Genomic DNA, 20,898 nt, shown 5'->3' on the forward strand with positions numbered 1-20,898 from the left:
TTTCTATATATTCTAGATTTTGTCCCTTACGAGATACATGATATGCAAATATTTTTCTCATTCTGTAGTTTGCCTTTTCATTTACTTGATAGTATTCCTTAATGCACAAAAATTTTTAATTTTGATGTTCGATTTATTTTTACTTTTCTTGCCTGTGCTTTTGCTGTCATATCCTTGAAATCATTGCCAAATCAAAAGCTTTATTCCTATAGATTCTTCTAAGAGTTTCATAGTTTTAGCACTTTAGTTCCTTCATTCATCTGAGTTAATCTTTATATATGGTGTAAAGTAAGGGTACCAATTTGAATGCCATTCCCCCCTTTTCTTCCTCCCTCCCTCCCTCCCTCCCTCCCTCCCTCCCTCCCTCCCTCCCTCCCTCCCTCCCTCCCTCCCTCCCTCCCTCCCTTCCTTCCTTCCTTCCTTCCTTCCTTCCTTCCTTCCACCCTTCCCTCCCTTCTCCTCCCTTCTCCTCCCTTCCTCTCTTCCTCCCTTCCTCCCTTCCTTCATCTTTTTGTCTAATAGTGCTGGCTAGAACTTCCAGTAAAATATTGTGTAATTGCAGTGAAAGTGGGCATCATTGTCTTGCTCTTGATCTTAGTGGGAAAGCTTTTAGTCTTTTACCATTGACTATGGTATTAGCTGTGGGTTTTTCATAAAGGTTCTTTAACATGTTGATTTACTTTTTCTCTATTCCTAGGTTTCTGAGATTTTTCTTTTTAATCATGAAAGAGTGTTAGGTGTTGTCAACTGCCTTTTCTGCATCAATTGAAATGATCATGTGGGGTTTTTCCCCTTTGGTCTATAAATGTGTGATGTATTATAAATATTTTTTATATTTATTTTTTAAATGTAGCACCACCCTTTAATTCCTGGGATAAATCTTACCTAGTCATGGTGAATAATCCTTTTAATATGCTGTTAGATTCAATATGCTAATATTTTGTTGAGAATCTTTGTATTTATATTCATAAAAGATATTGATCTGTTTTCCTTTCCTGTGATGTCTTTATTTGGCTTTGGTATCAAGGTAATGTTGGTCTCATTACTGATAGTTAGGAAATGTTTTCTCTCTCTCTCTCTCTTTTCCCTGAAGATTTTGAGAAGGATTAATGTTAATTATTTTTAAATGTTCAATAAATTGTACTAGTGAAGCCATCTGGTCCAGGACTTTTCTTTGTTAGGAGGTTTTTGATGACTGATTCAATCTTTTTTCTTGTAAGTCTGTTGTTATTTTCTATTTTTTCTTGATTCAGTTTAGGTAATTTGTGTCTTTTAAGAAATTTGTCCATTTCTTCTAGATTTTTTGATTTGTTGTTGTATAATTGTTACCTAATGCTTCTTTTTATTCCTTTCTTTCATTTAGCATGATTGAGCAACACTTATTAGTCTATATACATGTAAATAATAAATTTTATATAATCAAATAAATAAATAAATATATATTCTATTTAATTTTTATAACAACTCTAAAATATGTGGCATAGTTTCTATTTTGTTAAGAAAAAACTAAAAGTGAAACACATTTATTATCTTTTCTAAGCTTTCCATCTAGAAATTAGTAAAGATAGAATTCAGACTGAAATTCTTTGCTTTGATATTTCATATTCTTGTGGACATGGTCTAAGTGTGTATGACATTAAGAAAAGTCTAGGGGATTTTTGTTTTTGTTTTTGCTGTGGAAAATGTGATTTATATGAATGGATGAGGTTATCCATATGGCCTCTTGTAAAGCTAAAATTTCTACTTCTTCCAGAATTGATGCAAGGTGTGTAACCACAGTTGCTGGAATACTTGATTAAATCTGTCTACATGAAATGATAGCATCTGAGGTTCTTTAGAGTAATACTCATTTTTAAATAGAAATGTTGAAGTCCAAGTAGAAAATATGTTCACTTATGTAAACTAATGTGGTTTTATAAAGATTGAGATTATTTTAACTGTCCCTTCTTTGTTCATATATTGAGGTTGCTATATCATTGATGAGCTATCATTAAGGCATAAACTTTGAGTTGTTATTATAATTTGATTTCTTTTAATGGGGGTGGATTTATATCAGTTCATCTTCCCTCACTTATTTAATTGCTATTTTCACAAATTCCATGGATTTTTATATATTAGCCATAAGTCTCAATGCATCTATGAAATATGAAGAAATTAAGATTGATTCTTGATTCTTAGCTCCTTTAAAAGTATCAAAAACAGTGTAGATACTCATAGAAAAAGTCCTAAGATCAAGACCCTTCTCATTATTGATCTATTCTTTGATGAATAGAGGATAGATTTAGCAGGAGAAATAAGAGCATGGTGATGTCAGCAGTATCTATTACAATCCTTGCCATTTTTTCTTTTGTTTAATTGTCCTCAGAACAAATGGAAGGCTTTGTTCTATTTTTTAGGATTTTAAAATCATCACCCTTTACCTGCTAACTTTTGCTGCAATGTGATGACTCACAGAGATAAATTCAGATCGATTATGGCAATTTCTGAGACTATAATGGAGTTACAATATTTTTGCCACTCTGAATACATATATCTAGGCAAGATGCAAAGTGGTATGTTCAAGTCTGTATGAAATATTTCCATATTGTAGCAAGAATGATGATAGCTTATAAAGGTGTGGTCTATACATAAGTTATTTGGCAGCTCAAGTAATTTACCATCATCCTGTGATGTCACCACACAATAATCTGTGCGATAGTTAGGGATGTGTAGTGTATTTTAATTCTGTTTTGGAGGGTGTAAAATAAGGTATGAGACATTGTTACTGAAGAATCTTTGAATTCTGTCTCCTAGTCTAATGCATTCTTCTCTCCTCCTCCCAACATCTCTAAGTAATCTCCTCAATAGGTTGATATCTGACTTGAATATTTCAGAAAACCACAGCCATTCCTTGTTTTTTCTGAAGAATCAAAGTAAATGGATAGAATTTTACTTATGAGATTTTTTCTTTTAAAAAATATATTTAATTGAATTTATTGGGCTGATATTGGTTAATAAAATTACATAGGTTTCAGGTGTACAATTCTATAATACATCATTGGTATATTATATTGTGTATTCACCACCCCAAGTCAAGTCTCTATTTTTACAGAGACAGAGCAAGAGTCAGATAGATAGGGACAGACAGACAGGAATTTAGAGAGATGAGAAGCATCAATCATCAGTTTTTTGTTCTGGCACTTAGTTGTTCATTGATTGTTTTCTCATATTATATCTCTTGACCGCGGGCCTTCAGCAGACTGAATAATCCTTTGCTTAAGCCAGCGACCTTGGGTCCAAGCTGGTGGGCTTTGCTCAAACCAGATGAGCCCACGCTCAAGCTGGCGACCTTGGGGTCTTGAACCTGGGTCCTCTGTATCCCAGTCCAACGCTCTATCCACTGCGCCACCGCCTGGTCAGGCCAGGTCTCTTTCTATCACCATTTATCCCCCCCCCCCCCCTTTACTCTCTTTTACCTCCTCTACCCCTTTTTACATACCATACTGTTGTCCTTCTGAAGAATCAAAGTAAATGGATAGAATTTTACCTACGGGATTTTTGACTCTAATAAAAGTGGAATTTATATCTAAATTACACAAGCTAAGAGTATTCTTGTAAGAGGCAGATTGAATCTAATAGGTCCTACCTTCTTAGTACAAGCTTCCCCTTCTGTATTTAAGTCTTAATAAGTTTGGCTTCATTTAAATTTTTCTGCAAATTAAAAAATGTACTTTCTTTCATTCAGAGACTTTCGCTGTGAAGCTGCTTTGATTTCTACGGAATGTTACCTACTGTGACAAGTGAAACTAATGCTAGGCAAATTTTCCATAGGTTCTAAATGCTATTTCGTATTTGTTCTGTAATCCTCAGGTAAAATAGTTAGTTGGAAAATCTAGAAGGCTGGAAAGATGGGATTTACAGAATGGGCATTCTTTCCCAAACTGGCTCTAGGAGGTTGTCTTCTTACACTAGAAGCAGCAAGAGCCTGATTACAACAGTGCCTAAACCAACCTGTTTCAACAGGCTTCATCTCCCTTTGTACAAATTTAAAAAGAATGGGTCCTCACGCAAGCATTTCAAATCCAGAGACAAATTTGAAAAAAATTGCTACAACATGTTGACTGATTCCTTGCCAAGTCAGCCACTGAGAACTTTTTCTTGATCTACTCTTACACAAAGAAAATTAAAGGGGGTGTGGGAGAGCACGTAACTTCGTTGTAAAAAAATTAAACTTCACAATACACTAAATCCCTCTCCCTCTTATGTTTCTCTCTTCTGCTTTTAATCTCCCTCTGTTTTGCCTTTATCTCTCCCCCCCCCCCCCCCCGTCTTGCCTTCTACTTATTCTCTGTGATATACTCTGTTGGTCTAATGTATTCATTTTTACTTTTGATACAATGATATGTTCTGGAGAAACGGCATTGCAAAGATTATATTTAGATATACTGATTCAAACTAGCAGAAAGGTTAGTTAGGAACGTTTTAAAAATGTGCTTGTCAGCAGTGGAAAGAAAGCTGTTTGTAGCCAGCAGGTGAGCTGGAGAGTACTACAGGGTGTGGTAAAGATAGTAATAAATTAACTAGGAAGCCAAAAACTATAAAAAAAAAATCAGTTATTTCATAGCATAGAAGCATGACAGCTATGAAAAAAGGAGTGCCCCAGGGAATTCTTTTAGAGTTTGATTTTTAAAAATATGTTTGACATGAAAAATGTTTTAGTACAAATAAAGCAACTGGTATTAAACTTACAGGGAGAGGGGGGGTTTGTGGTTTAGAGTTAGTATGAATAATGCATGATATTTAAAGAAAGAATAGCTCTAAAAGGTTCTGGGAGACAGTCCATGTTGATGGTTGGAATAGTGATTTCCCCCCCCTGTTTTTGAAGCATCATTAATTCAGCATCGTTTTGTTATTTCTTTAAACCTGATAAAGATATTGACCAAAGAAATGCTATTCTTTCATCAGATAATTTAGTTTAAATATGAAGAAGATCAGTAGAATTATTTAAGCATAAAGCAACAGTCATTTACTATAAAAAATAATTTGGACTAGTTATCTTTTTAAAAAAGCTCATGTAGCACTGCAAACCAAAATCAACCTCATGGAAGGGGAAAAACAAGATCAGATATTTTGAACATTACTCCATAGGAGATCAGCACAATATAGTGTTAGTGAATGCATTGTAGCAGCGCTCCATATGCAATCAGAAGCCAATTGTTACTGGACTGTGTACAAGCACACACTGTGCTCAATGGTCTGATGAGGTATTATGGATATGATGCAAAAAGACTGTGTAGATTAGAAGCTAACAATTTGTTAAAAGTGAAAGCAACTTAACATTTACATTGGGCCAGCTGAGGAGCTCTTTATGTGGCAGGCAGGACGAGTTCCAAGGAACCAGGGGCATCAGGAAGGCTCCAGGTATTAGTGTCCGTGCAGAAGAGAAGAGGTTTTGCTGCTTTCTAGTTGACTACCTTTATTACTGTGATTCTTCCTACACCGTTTCTTCATTATTACATTCAGCTTTCAGTGTGGAAAAGTTCATGCAAAACAGCATGATTGTTATAAATGTCAAAATTGTGTGGAGGAACATCCTATTAAATTACAGCCTAAAGATAGTACATAACACTGCCTTTAAATAAGTAGCCGAAGCCAAAGTGATACTCCATTAAATCACTGATATTTATCCACAAGTATTAATTTTGATTTGAGTTGCCACTATCACAGTGTATCCCCCATCACTTTCTCTTGGTTCTTCAGGCCGCGACACACGGCCTGTGTTCTTAGATCACAGCCGGTGCTTCAGTCCCACTATTTAGGAGTGGTCTGGAGTCAGAAACACGTTAAGATGTAGCGTTGAACTCTGCTGAACCGTCCTCAGTCTTTTCCAGACTTTTAACGAGGGCATTCCGTATAACATGTGTGGTTATTTAATCAAATCCTCATCAAAGAGTAAGTGATAAGTGCCCAGTGTGCGTGATTCTGTACTAGGATCCACCAGAAGTTAATCCAGAAAAATAATGTTTCTACTCCCCTTGGGATACCAGGCATTTCACAGAATGCCAGCAGATAAGATTAGCTTCCCTCTCACTCCTATCAAATTGAGGAAGTTGCATTTTTAAAATTTTTTCTGCATTTTTTTTTTTTTTATAAAATAAAGTTTAGGGTTATGGACAGTCAGTAGCTCATACTCTTTTTTGGACTCGAATGCTCTGCCTTGCCAGACCAAGCCAAACTTTTGTTGTTCTAATACAAAAGCCTTAATGCTTTCTCAGTGAACTGAGTGTCAGCCAGGCTCTAAGATATTTTTTTACTCTTAAAAAAATGATGTATTACAAGATTTGTAACGGAGTGAACATGCTTGAATTGCACATTTAATTTTTTTAACATCACATTCATGTTTTGCCAGTTTGCCTACCAGCTATCTGTTAACAAAAAGTTCCAAGGCAGCAGCACTGCAAGTCTGTGCCCAACTAAGCCTTTTGTTTCTGCAGATGTTTGGGCTTAGAGCAATGTTGTAAAGCTCAGGCAATCCAAGGACCGTGTTTGTACTTGTCTGCCGCGATTCCCTGTGCATTGTCTAAACCTGTATGCATTGTTCTTTCCGACAGGTGATAACTACCCCGTACAGTTCATTCCATCAACAATGGCAGCTGCTGCTGCTTCTGGACTCAGCCCTTTACAGCTCCAGGTAAGCGCCAGAAGAAAAAAATGTGGGAAAAGAGCCAGGACTTTAGTGGAAAACTGCTAACCAGCTGTATGCTAAATAATGGCCTGGATGTTAAATAATTTTTAAAGCATAGCCTAGGAGGATTAACACCTTATGTACTTACCATACTGCAAACAGAAAAGTGCCAGTTTCAATATTTTTAAAGGAAAAATGACATGATGACTTAGTACTTTATAGTCTCTATCAGGTGAGTTAATGGTTTTACAATTTCTTTATGGCTAGTTGTTATTGGCTATATTAGCTTTTTCTTTGTCAATTTTCCATCCATGTCTTAATTTATGCCAAATTAGCTTTTACATGTCAGCATCAAAACAGAAAACGATGTTGAATATTTTACTTCTAGCAGCTCCTGGAATAGGGGGTTGTTATTACCACATTACTCTAGCTGTTTAGTAAAATGTAAACACAGTGCACCTGAGTATCTGTATCCTCATCTCATCCGCTTTCGCATTTCAGGTTGGAAGTCTCGGCATGGTGTCTGAGTTCTGGATTCATATTCTTTACTTAAAAGCTAAACTTGGTGGAAAAATGTTTAGGAAGCTGACCAAAAAAGCATTTGTCCCTTACCTTCTTCACAGTAAAATACAGTAGAGCTAGCTAATCCTTACACCCTTTCAGCACCTGCCATTTTAATGGGAAATTGACTTTAAATATGAGTATCTGTTTTAACAAAAAGATAATATGAAAGTAATATATGATAATATATAAAAATATATGATAATCAACTTTAATTTCATTGCAGTGGAAAGTTTAAAGATAGTATTTTTTTCTTATAATTCACTGTGATTATTTCAGAGGTTTTTAAATGATCTAGGGAATAGCATCTGGCTAGGTATTTTCTCTCTTCTATGCTATTCCCTGACATCACTTCAACATAAAAAAATGTACAAATATTTTACCATGAAAAGAAACCCCATTGTTTGAGCATTTTCAGTTGGGTCTGCAAATAAGAATTTTTACAGTACTTTGAAAAGTGTTTATCATAAACCTCATCCAGACTGCCTTTAAGATGTTACCTGGGATGGACTGCCTAGTTGAACGAGAAATTTTGCCTTAGAGGAGCAGCAATTCTACCTCTCTTCCAAAGTTTCACCTTCCCCACTATTAACACTGGATCTTACTGAAGTTGGTAAAATCTAAAAAGAACCCTCACTAATAGGGAACCTAATCTTTTTCTCCTTTTTTGATAGCCATGCTATAGATAGAGTGTACCACTGAGTCAGAGGCAGAAATAAGAACCAACACCATTGTTTGATCTTATACCCAAGTTTCTGTGAAGGAGCATCTGGGTCCTAAACTTTCTACTTTCTATTCTTTGGTGTGGTCAATACCCTGGATTTAGAAATATGTGTTCTATTTCATGAGTTCTGACAGTATGTTTTGTCTTTTTTTTTTCTGAATATGCTACTAAACAGAAGGGTCATGGCTCCCACCCACAAATTAACCCAAGGCTAAAAGGCCTAAGTGACCGTTTTGGCAGGAGTTTGGACACTTTTGAACATGGTGGTGGCCACTCTTACAACCACAAACAGATTGAGGTATGAATACTTCCATTGGTGCTTCATTGGGTGGGGGACTGGATTGTTCAGTCATATTCTAGGCTTTTATTTTTTTTTAAGTGGCAAGCCCTCAACCTAAACACTAAAACATAATCATTTCCTTTTCCTCATTCCTATGAAGACTCATTTTTGCTCCTTTCTTTCATTAAAAAAAAGGCAAATGTCAAGCCAACGCCCCTGAATTAGGTGGTTAATTTCTATATATGTAGTTAGGCAAATTCTTTACATTATGAGTGTCTTCAAACAATCTTTACTTCCCTTACTTTTTTACTTTTTATGTATAGTGCTGTATAATGTTTAAAAATACACTTAAACATTAAAAGGTCTCATTTGACCATATAATAACCCTGTAAAGTTGATAGAATATAATTCTACTTGTACAGAGTAACAACAGAGGTTCAGAGAGGTCACCTTATTTAACCAAGGCTGCAGAATATTCACAGAGTCAGAGTTTGTACCTAGGGTTTCTAACTCTACCTGACTCAGGTTTCCTAATTTAGTGTTCTCAGGCTGAAGTAGGCGTAGGTGCCTGCAAAGGACTAATTGCTTATTGCCCCATGACCTTTGATAGTATTCTTTTCATATTTAACTTTCAGCAGAGCTCTCTTGTTTTGTGGGATATTCTTACTAGAGAGAAGATGCTCCTATGGCTCTTGAAAACCAAGTCCTTTTCTTTTCCAGGGACCTAGTCATTCTCTAACTTCATGCTTAATTCTTCTGCTGTATCATCGGCGTTCCTCTCTGGGACTGTCAGGTGCTGGAGAGTTGCCAGCTATCTGTTGAATCACAGAAAAGTGGAGACAGATTACCTCACCCTGAAACACACGTTAACTTTCTGGGTTTGATGTAATACTACATTTTATATCCTAATCTGGGATGGGAAACTCGATTCAAAAGAAAAAAAAAAGTAAAGAATTACAGCTAGCAAAAGTTGTATATTCATCTTCTTTTGGCTCTGCCAGTCTATACATATCAAAGAGTATATATTCAATAAAGTGTCCCTTTGACATCTTCTCTGCTGCTTTTGAATCTGCGTTTTTGGAAAATGATAAAGTTTACTCCTGAGAAAAAAGAGGAGGACAAGATCAAAGGCCACCTTGGAAATTGCCTAAGGAGGAGTTCCAGAGCTTGTTGCCCACCTTCCTTGTTCCCTTTCCCTTTGATAGAAGAGGTGCACAGGGGGTTTCCACCCAGGCATGACCAGGCATCTGCTCGCGGAGTAGCTGCTGTCTTCTATACTGCCAGAAGGGATTTCTTTTCTAAGGCTTCGGGTGTGGAAAAGGGGCCATATTTCTGGACATTCTGAAAATCTACTATGCTTAGGATGGATTGCCGCACAGAGAGATAACTGGACATTAAGAACAAGCCTTCCCGTGTGATGACAGTTTGCAAGCCTGCCCTCTCAGGACACATAGTTTGTTAAACTTTTAAGTGCATGAAAGAATGTGAAAGCAGGTGGCCTTGGCACGAGCGCAAGACTGCTTCTCTGCTCTGACTCTTATTTTCTCTTGAGGTGTTGAGTTTTCTCCCATCAATCTTCTCTTAGCCAGTTTTCTACCCAGTCTTTCACTAATTTTTCAGAAGTCACTAAGGCTGACTCCTTTCCTCCGCAAAGTCACTGACCCCGAGCCTGTCCAGCCTGGCTGCGACTGGGTTTCTCGGTGCTGTACTGTCCTACACGTGAGTGCCAGGTCTGGGTCGTGTGGTGGCAGTGCTGACCTCGCAGCACAGCACATGCCAGGTGTCTATCACTCTATTAGGCTAAAAAGAGAACCTATGAAAGCAAGAGCCCTCGTAGCTTTGCAGTTTAAGTTTGAGCTGGTTTGAGAGTTTCCTGGGTTTTTGTTTATTTTTGCTGTTTTCTTGCTCCCATTTTTTGCAACTGTTTCCTGCATCTCAGGAAACCTTTGTTCTGTTGGTTTGTATGGTACACTGGATAGAAAAGTTTGACCTTGCTTGAAAGGCAAATTTCCTGAACTTAGCTGGTTATTAGTATAATATGCTTATTGGGGCGTTTCCGAACAGCACAGTAGGCACTCATATCTAAGCTGCTACAGACATTCACATTTTAAATCTTGAGCAACAATAGAGAGAAAATTTAAGAATATCTTGCTTTATTGATTTTAAAGTCTGCTTTCTTTTCTAGCTAAGGTTTTCTCGCCTTCTTTGATAAACTTAACTATCATACCTTGGTCAACAATCATGATCATGGTAAACTGTTGATACTAAGGAAGGATTACAATTATGTTAACTGGTTTTATTTCTAAACAGATTCTTGATAAGAAATCTCTTATCATTCTTGATAAGAAATCTCTTGATAAGAAAAGTTCACAACACATAGATACCACTACCACCCCACCATCTCCACACATAGCCTGCTGCATTGCTCAGAACTGGTCCTATCTGATGTTACAATTAATTTGTACTTCAGAGGTTGTCACTTCTGCCCTTAATAAGCCTGGATAAATCTTGACAGCGTTTATAGTTACACCCTGGAAGCCTGCAATTTTGTTACCAAATAGAGAAAAGGTATTTTAAGTGGAAAGACCCTTCTTACATTAGTGTATTTCTATTCTTTCTCCTTTTTTTTTTATAATAGGGAAGATAAAAGAAAGATTTTTTTGGTTGTTGATATTTTTTTCTGTGCTAATCTAAGGCATAGTTCTCTCTGCCTCAGGGACACAATATTAGAAGAGAGCAGGCCAAAGAAGGCTATTTTTAGTTGAACAGTTCAGCAGATGGAGTCATGAATACTCATATATCTGAAGGTTGAGAGGCTTGAACCATTAATTTTGATAATGTATTTAATCCTGGGAACAATCAGAAACTGTAACTCTAAGGTTACAGTGCTTTTGACCTTTAGAGAACAGAGGGCATTTGCTACAGTAAACAATATATTATATTGCTACTTATTCCAATTCTCTCCCTTTATAAATTTCAGGACCAGTTGCCATTTGCTTTCCTCAGCTATGTTAGCATTGGTCCTTCAAGTAAGTCAAAAAGAATGTTAAAAGATGGGGACCAGTATAATGAGGCAGTCATGTAAATATGGCCTTTAAATAGCTAAGATATTAGATTGTTTCTGAAGAAATATTGTCTTAGAAACTAAGCTCTGAATGACTCTTTTTTTAAAGAAAATGTGGTTTCAGTATATTAATTCACTGTATGTGATGACCCTCAATACAATGGATCCTTAAAGTGATCCTTATTTTGTTTTGCTTTTAATTGGGAGAAATGTTGCCTTATAGTTATAGCATATATTCACAGGCTGGTACTGTGTCATGCAAAGTGATACACCTGTCTTATGCCTTCTTATTAAATGATACATGCTCTCTTTAGCAAATACAGCAGTTAAATATCACATAGCTTAAGAATTTCTAATTAAAATATCTCCACATGTCAGCATATTGGTAATGTAGTATTTTAATCCATTTATTTTGTTTATGAAACAGTGACATATGTTTAGATTGTGAAATATATGAGCCTTAAAAATCACTTTATTGAAGAAAATTAATTCCTACAATACTGTCTCAGTAACGTGTTCACTCACCCAGTCAGTCACTGGCAGTGCTGCCAGTCTTAATGTCGGGGGTAGACACACTCACCAGTTTTATCTGCATAACAGTCTTGGAAAGATGCAACAACACTTCTTTTTCTTAGCTCCAATGATAAGGCTTTTTTTTTTCTTTCTTTTTTTTCTTACTCGTTAATTCAAACCTATTCCCCCGAACACTTTTTTTTTTTTTAACACAATGAAGGATCGGACTGCGCGTGTCTGTATAAGGGATTCTGAAAGACCAATCAAAATTAAAAACAGGCTAGTTACCTTTTCAAAGTTAGACATAGTAATTTGTTTGTCAGCAGGGAGATGTTTGGGTCAGCCCTGAGATAAAGTGACTGTCAGCAGTTATTCCTACAAGACAAGTAATTTCACTCAATGTATTACTGACAGATTGCTCACTTCTCTGAATCACTGGAGAAAACAAACTTAATATTGTTACAGGCAGAGTTTCTGTCTTCATTAGCCTCAGAGAATGATTTTTATCGGGCATTCAAAGCCTACCAGGCTTTAGTTGGAACATATTTTAACAGACATGTTCTTATAATGATAGTATGGGGTAGTAGTCTAAATGAAAGGAATTAAACGTGAATATATATATATATATATATATATATATATATATATATGCATTTGCACTTTTATTTGATGGGCATCATGTATAGTTTAGGGGAGATTTGAGGGAAAAAATATAATTGGAGCCTCAAAACACTAGGAAAACCTGTCAAGCATAAGTTATTCTTAAATTAAACTATTAAAGTCTTGCCAAGTTTGCAAAGATGGAGAACAATTGAAGTTTTTGCAAAAGTGAATACAAACACATATTTTATTTAAATTATATTGTCAATTTTCATGCTACAAATGGAAAGTGATGAAGTGCCCATCAACATTGAGAAGGCTCTGTCTCTATTTCAGTTCTAGCCTGAATCGTTATGGTATTGTATTTAGATGTTCTTCCTGGCTCTACCCTGTCTTCTTGTTTGTAATTGTAAACATGCCTCAGTGCTGTGGAGGAATAAGAGGGTGAGTTAGTTTTGCCGGGTCGGATCGGCTGGAGAGGTTGTGATTTCTAATAGAGAGCTGAATAAAGAGTTGATTAAAGTGACTGATTACTGGTTACACAATGAAGAAAAAGGAACGCACTGATTCAAAGCTTGTTTTGAGAATGCCAACCATGGAGTTCTGCTTTGAGGAGAAATGCTTGCTTTTTCTTAATCAGCCTTCCCTCACTGCCTTTGACTTTGAGAGTGTGATGGAACTTGGGAGGATCATAATAGTTTAGGATTAGATGAGCTGGGTACTAATTGAGTGAGTGCCACTCTGGAATCAGTATCTCGGATTTAAGTTTTCTCTATTACTTACATGCTACGTTGTCCTGTACTGGTCTCAAATTACCATCTTTTTTAGAGTTTGTTCACTGTAAAAAAATGGATATTTATTTTCAGGGTTTTTGTGAATAGTAAATGGGATTATGAGGTATGTGTTAGATTTCCACATACACACAAAATCTTCGTCAAAATAGAGAAACACTTTCCAACTTTCCAGTAAGTAGTCAACTGTAGTCTAGCTTTGCAGCCTAAAGTGCATCTGATGGGTAGCTCTAATCTACTAGAATGAAAGTTACTAAATTAAGAGATTTTTGTCTCTTGTTTACTGTTGAATCCCTAGTATTATCTGGTACCATAATGGGTAAAATGAAGAAGTGAATCAATTTCATCTTTGTGAGCCACCTGAGACTCAAGCTTCTTTGAAAAAAAAAATTTTTTTTTGATATGTTCTGTCAAGTGTTCTCTCTTTAGGAAGCATTATTTTATGCAAATAATGTTTCGTTTTTAGGTAGCCTTCTTAAACAAAATACAACTACCAGGTGAATCCTGATGGAGGTGAAAGAAATAGAGGCAGATCAGAGAAGGATACAAAATTCAAAGATAACTTCCTAGTGTATGAAAATCTGTCTCATTGTATTCAGTGAAACAGAATAAGTTTATACCTACCTGCACAATAAAACATTAGCAAAATTAGGTTTTCTTTTAAAAATTAAATTTTCATTTGGTTTTAAGGTAATGTCTAAAAGTTGAGAGAGTATGGTTCTTTTTACATAAGCCCTGTTAATCACTGTATTTAGTAATTTGATAGATGGGATGCTCAGTGTACTCACAGAAATGGTTTAGTAGATGCCCAGGACTTTGGAATTACAAAATCAGTGCTGTCCTCTATCTTCCCTGAAGTGAAGTTTCTACCAACATTCATTTAGCTCCAGACTCACTCATTAATCCATTCAACAGGACACTCCCAGTGTGAATATTTGCATTTAAATAGACGGTATGTAAAATGCAAGGTTTTCTAATAGTGACAGGTATTTTTAATTCTTTTTTTTTTAATCAAACGAGTTTTGAACTATTGCTTGGTTGGCACCATGTATCATAGATCTATATGTGTATGTCTTATAATGAACCACCTTGAAAATCAGAGAGATGATATGATTAAGGATATATTAGGTTAGAAAGCAAAACATTCTAGTGTTTTAGAAAATGCTTCACTCCATTTTCCAACCATAGAATGCACCCCGACTGGGATCCACCCAGCAAGCCCATTAGGAGATGATGTTCTGCCCATCTGGGTTCCTTGCTCTGTTGCAACCAGAGCCATTTTTTAGTGCCTGAGGTGGAGGCTATGGAACTATCCTCAGTGCTCAGGGCCAACTCGCTCTAATTGAGCCATGGCTGCAGGAGGGGAGGAAAAGAGACAGAGACAGAGATAGAGGCTGAGACAGAGGAGAAGCGAAAGGGGGATGTCTGGAGAAGCAGATGGGCACCTCTCCTGTGTGCCCTGACCGGGAATTGAACCTGGGACTTCCACATGCCAGGCAGTGCTCTACCACTGACCTACCTAGTCAGGGCCAACATTTAGGACATTTAAATAAGAAAAAGATAAGAAGAAATATAAATATTTTGAATGACAAATAACAGCACAGACTGAGCAGGATGAAACCATTTTTTAACCACTTCATTGAGGTATGATTGACATACAGATAGCTGCAAATACTTAATACATACAACTGGATGAGTTTGGAGATAAGGATACATCCATGAAACCGTACCACAGTCTGTGTCATAAACATAGTCATCACCTCCAAAAGTTTCTTCTCACTATTATTGTTGTTATTTTGTGTGATAAGAACATTTAACATCAATTTTACTCTCTTAGTGAGTTTTTAAGTATACAGTACAGTATATTATATAGGCTTTATGCTATCCAGTTGATCTTTAGGACTTATTCATTTTGCATAACTGAAACTTGATGCCCTTTGACTAATACCTCTATTTCCCCTCCTCCAAACCCTAGCAACCACCATTCTCTGCTTCTATGAGTTTGACTATTTTAAATCCCTCATAAAAGTGTTATCACATATTATTTGTCCTTCTGTGTCTGGCTTATTTTACTGAGCATAATATCCTCCAAGTTCATCCATGTTGTTGCAAATGGCAGGTTTTCTTCTTTTTTCTGAGATTGAATAAGATTTCATTTTTATACCATATTATTTTTATCCAGTCATCTATCAGTGGACATTTAGTTTGCTGATGTGCTTTAGCTATTATAAATAAAGCTTCAATGAACATGGGAATAAAGATACCTCTCTGAGATCTTGATTTCAATTCCTTTGAATATATAGCCAAAAGTTTCAGCTCTTATATATATATAAGTCTTTAATTATTTTTTTTAACAGGGACAGAGAGAGAGTCAAAGAGAGGGATAGACAGGGACAGACAGACAGGAACGAAGAGAGATGAGAAGCATCAGTCATCAGTTTTTCATTGCGAGACCTTAGTTCATTGATTGCTTTCTCATGTGTGCCTTGACTGTGGGACTTCAGCAGACCAAGTGACCCCTTGCTCGAGCCAGTGACCTTGGGTCCAAGCTGGTGAGTTTTTGCTCAAACCAGATGAGCCTGCACTCAAGCTGGCAACCTAGGGGTCTGGAACCTGGATCCTCTGCACCCCAATCCGACACTCTATCCAATGCACCACCACCTGGTCAAGCAATCAATTTCAACTTAATTTTTATTTATGGTTTAAGATAAAGGTCCAACCTCATTATTTGCATGTAAAATACTCAGTTTTCCCAACATCATTTTTTTAAAAAAAGATATTATTATTGATTTTAGAGAGAGAGAAAAAGGGGGGAGAGGAGCAGGAAGCATCAACTCATACTAATTGCTTCTCATATGTGTCTTGAGCTGGAAGCCTTGAGTTTTGAACCAGTGACCTCAGTACTCCAGGTCGGTGCTTTATCCATTGCGCTCCCACAGATCAGGCTCAACACCATTTATTGAAGAGACTGTCTTTTCCCTACTGGGTAGTCTTGTTACCTTTGTCAAAGGTCACTTGACTGTGTATGTGTGGGTTTATTTCTTTACTCTTTATTCTGTTTTATTGATCAATATATCTGTTTTATGTCAGTACCATACTTGTGTGTGTGTGTGTGTGTGTGTGTGTGTGTGTGACAGAGAAAGAGAGAGAGACAGAGCAAGGAACAGATAGGGACAGACAGATAGGAAGGGAGAGAGATGAGAAGCATCAATTCTTTGTTGCAGCATCTTAATTGTTCATTGATTATGTTCTCATATGTGTCTTGATGGGGGTGGGGGTGTACAGCAGAGCAAATGACCCCTTGCTCAAGCCAGTGACCTTGGGCTAAAGCAAGCAACCTTTGGACTCAAGCCAGCAACCATGGGGTCGTATCTATGATCCCATACTCAAGCCAGTGACCCTGCACTCAAGCTAGTGAGTCCATGCTCAAGCCAGTGACCTTGGGGCTTCAAACCTGGGTCCTCTGTGTCCCAGTCTGACACTCTATCCACTACTCCACCACTGCCTGGTCAGCCATACTATTTTTATTACTGTAGTTTTGCAATATATTTTGAAATCAGAATGTGGGATGCCTCTGACTTTGCTCTGATTTTTTTAAAGATTGCTTCGGTTTTCCAGGGTCTTTGCCTTTGCATATGAATTTTAGAGGTTTTTTTGTCTCTATTTCTGTAAAGACTGCTATTGGAATTTTGATAAGGATTGCATTGAATCTATAGACCACTTTAAGTAGTATGGCTATTTTAATGATATTCATTTTTCCAATCCAAAAATATTTTAATAATATTATAATTAAAAGAGATTGAGAAATTCTCGTTGGATGGATTCCCTTTATAGACATGCCCCAGTGGAGGGATAAAACTTCTGACCAGTAGAGCTAGGAAATAGTTATTACCATTGTGCCATTTTTTATTTGTGTCTTATTTGTTCATACGCTGCAGGTATGCATGTTTGTGCAAATTCATCTAAATCACCAATTCAGGGTAAAATTTTAAACTTTGTACTAATGTCAAACCTTATTGCTTTATTTGGACTGTTCTAGGCCATTAAGGTTAGGATAATAACTAGGTTTTCTTACATATCTTTGAAAATTAAATGCACTAATAATTGGTTATTTTCTCAATTAGATGTAAATAAACAGCACTAAACAAATAATATTACTATGTACTGGTTGCTGTGTGAATAAAAATAATCATTGTAAGTTCTCTTTTTTTTCTCTTACAATTGATGACATCAGTAGAGTCATCTTGAGTTAAATTGAGAGGAACCAATTTACATTATTTTCCCCCAGTTTTACAAATACCTATTCATTGATATTTATAATTATTTAATGTGGGTTTAGCTAAATATTTGCATCTTTTGTTAATAGACTTAAAAATGGAGGCAATATAGAGCCAAGTAAATAACCCAAGGCTTCCACCCTCTGGGTCATTTGGTGAAGCAAAGATTAGCTAAGAATTCTTAATTTTTAGTAAACTGCATTGAGGTTATTTATTGCTATATGCTTCTCTTATAGCACCAGCTATAATACCTGTAAACAACCTTTGACATCTATATCTATATATTATTTATATCTATAATAGATATCTATATCTATCTATATTTATCTTTATTAACCTAGATCATGATTTCATGATTTTTGGTACTTCATCAGTGATTTCCCTAATGCTATTGACCTTGAGCAGTATAAACTAAAATAAAAATAAGTTAATAATAAATATGTCTAAAATTCTTCTTATTAAAATGTAAATGGCGGCCCTGGCCGGTTGGCTCAGTGGTAGAGCATCGGCCTGGCGTGCAGAAGTCCCGGGTTCAATTCCCGGCCAGGGCACACAGGAGAAGCGCCCATCTGCTTCTCCACCCCTCCCCCTCTCCTTCCTCTCTGTCTCTCTCTTCCCCTCCCGCAGCTGAGGCTCCATTGGAGCAAAGATGGCCCGGGCGCTGGGGATGGCTCCTTGGCCTCTGCCCCAGGCGCTAGAGTGGCTCTGGTCGCGACAGAGCAACGCCCCGGAGGGGCAGAGCATCGCCCCCTGGTGGGCAGAGCATCGCCCCCTGGTGGGCGTGCCGGGTGGATCCCAGTCGGGCGCATGCGGGAGTCTGACTGTCTCTCCCCGTTTCCAGCTATAGAAAAATACAAAAAAAAAAAAAAATGTAAATGGCTGTTGACTATTTCAAACCCTACAAAGTACAAACATACAGTGCTCATTGCAGCCACTTTGGAGTATAATTGCTTTTAACCTATAAAATCCAGTCTTGGGATATTTATCAAGTTTTCACTCTAACTTTCTTATTTCTTTAAATTAAAAGAATAAAATCTTGTTATTTACACTTGCTGGCTATGAATATGATTGTTACAGTGACATAACACTTTTTGTATATTAGAGTGACAGCAAAATCTTCTTTAGAGGGAGCTTATAAATGATCACACTCAGGAAGTTTGAAAAAGTTTATATGAAAATCCAAACAAATTTAATCATTCAATTATTCACAAATATTTATTTAGTGCCTATTATGTGCAAGGTACTACATTCTAGGCTGGTGGATCTCAACTGGAGGCAATGGTGCCCCCTAGAGTTGAGTTTACAATGTCTGAAGATCTTTTTAATAGTTATGACTTGAGGTGAGGATGGAGATATCACTGGTATCTAATGGGGAGAGGCCAGGGATGCTACCGAATACCGAATACCCTACAATTCACAGGACAAACCCTCATAACAAGAATTAGCCAGTTCAAATATCAGTAGTGCTGAGGTTCAGAAAACCTGTTTTAGATATTGGGAAAATATCAGTAAATGAAACAAAGTTCTTGCTCTCATGGAGTTTACATCCTAGCATGGGAAAGAGAAAATAGGGAAAGAAAATACAGTAAAGACTTGGGATTACAAATCTAACTCTTCTTAACAAAATATCCCACCCACCTTCCTGTCTACCTGAACGTGGGTGGACAGATTTTCAAAAATTGAGACCTATTTGATTGTTTAACCTCAGTTTTTAGTTTCATTTTTTTTTTTTTTTTCATTTTTCTGAAGCTGGAAACAGGGAGAGACAGTCAGACAGACTCCCGCATGCGCCCGACCGGGATCCACCCGGCACACCCACCAGGGGCGGTGCTCTGCCCCCCAGGGGGCGATGCTCTGCCCATCCTGGGCGTCGCCATATTGGAACCAGAGCCACTCTAGCACCTGAGGCAGAGGCCACAGAGCCATGCCCAGCGCCCGGGCCATCTTTGCTCCAATGGAGCCTTGGCTGCGGGAGGGGAAGAGAGAGACAGAGAGGAAAGCGCGGCGGAGGGGTGGAGAAGCAAATGGGCGCTTCTCCTATGTGCCCTGGCCGGGAATCGAACCCGGGTCCTCCGCACGCTAGGCCGACGCTCTACCGCTGAGCCAACCGGCCAGGGCTTTAGTTTCATTTTGATCTTTAAAACTAAGACTTTTATTCTAGCCACCATTCTTGTCAGGCTCGTCTTTCCAATTGTATTAAGCTACCATATACTCTGGCTTTTAGTAAAGGAATATTATTTCTGACTATTGTAGTGTATAAGTCTATCTTTCAGAGTGAAGTAAATATGAAACTTGGTGGGATCCTGGGAGCTGTTCATCTGTCTTTATAGGATGCTATTGAGATACCATAGGATGAGTGGAATCATTCCTAGCAGAGAACTTGTATTTGCCATGTGAATTAACAGAGAACCTTTACAAAGGAAGCCTGAATTTCTTTTGAAAAACAAAACAAAACAGATATAAGAACCATATAAATATAGTATTATGTATGTATGCATTTATACACATATATACATAGATATACATATATAATACATATTATATAATCTTTTGTAGTTTAATAAGCAATTTGTCTATAGGCTTTATAATAAACATGCTTTAATATTATCACCATGTTTTAGAAAATGATGCTCAGACGTGTAAGTGACTTGGATCAGATTACTAATCCATTAAACAAAATAGGACAATAATAGATGACTTGAGTGTATTTTAAAATTTAGTTCTTGACTAGGATTCTTTGCTTTAATGGTGCTAACTAATATGTAAGGACAGTCATTTAGAAGCTCTCTTGCATAGTTTATTTCCCTTATTATATATTCAAGTAAATTAGAAGTAATTTAATTAAATTATAAAAGGGAAGAGTTTCAAAGTCAATATGACGTTCTCAGGATCCCAAAGAGTTCATACATTTTCCAACTTTCTAATTAACTGTCCAGGAGAAACTTCAAATCCAGAAGAACTATCATGAAATCTGTTTTATTCTGTGGCTTTCTTCTGAGGAAACATGCTGAAAATGTTTCTAGTGCATGCCAGAGCTCTGTTCTTTTGAGAGCTTCCGGGGCTGTCTTATAATTTCAAAGTTTTGATGAGTCTCCTGGAGTAGCTGAGGAGCATGTCCTTGCCCATCCCCAGCCGTGCTGCCCTCTGAGCGTGTTCAGCAGGTTGCATGCCAGCAGATGAAGCAGATGTTTGACCATACTGGAATGGAGCGCCTGCTGCATCAGGAGCTGAGGATCCCTCTTGACATCTGGACGTGGCTGGGTCGGGATGCCTGCCTCAGGCCAGGAGGCTGCGGGAGCCGTGGGGCAGAGAGCATAGAGAGTCTTTGCTGCTCTTTAAGCGATTAGTGCACTGAAGCAGCAATAATGTTGAATTATCGCTTGGCTGCTTTCTTCTCAGGAATCTTGGGACAATAGGAAAGTCA

General features: G+C 37.3%; 1 protein-coding gene across 18 annotated transcripts in view; it reads left to right on the forward strand.

The window, feature by feature from the left end:
- SOX6 (SRY-box transcription factor 6) overlaps positions 1-20,898 on the forward strand; it is a 655,048-nt gene that overhangs the window by 527,550 nt on the left and 106,600 nt on the right. For 11 of the 18 annotated variants that reach the window (XM_066365360.1, XM_066365351.1, XM_066365321.1 and 8 more), the window contains 2 exons: positions 6,591-6,670; positions 8,125-8,247. In XM_066365360.1, the coding sequence (XP_066221457.1) occupies positions 6,591-6,670; positions 8,125-8,247 (203 nt within the window). The remainder of the gene's footprint in view (positions 1-6,590; positions 6,671-8,124; positions 8,248-20,898) is intronic. The other 7 variants (XM_066365378.1, XM_066365421.1, XM_066365412.1 and 4 more) reach the window with 1 other exon arrangement.

The sequence above is a fragment of the Saccopteryx leptura genome, chromosome 1, assembly GCF_036850995.1.
Source record: "Saccopteryx leptura isolate mSacLep1 chromosome 1, mSacLep1_pri_phased_curated, whole genome shotgun sequence".
NCBI classification, from domain to species: Eukaryota; Metazoa; Chordata; class Mammalia; order Chiroptera; family Emballonuridae; genus Saccopteryx; species Saccopteryx leptura.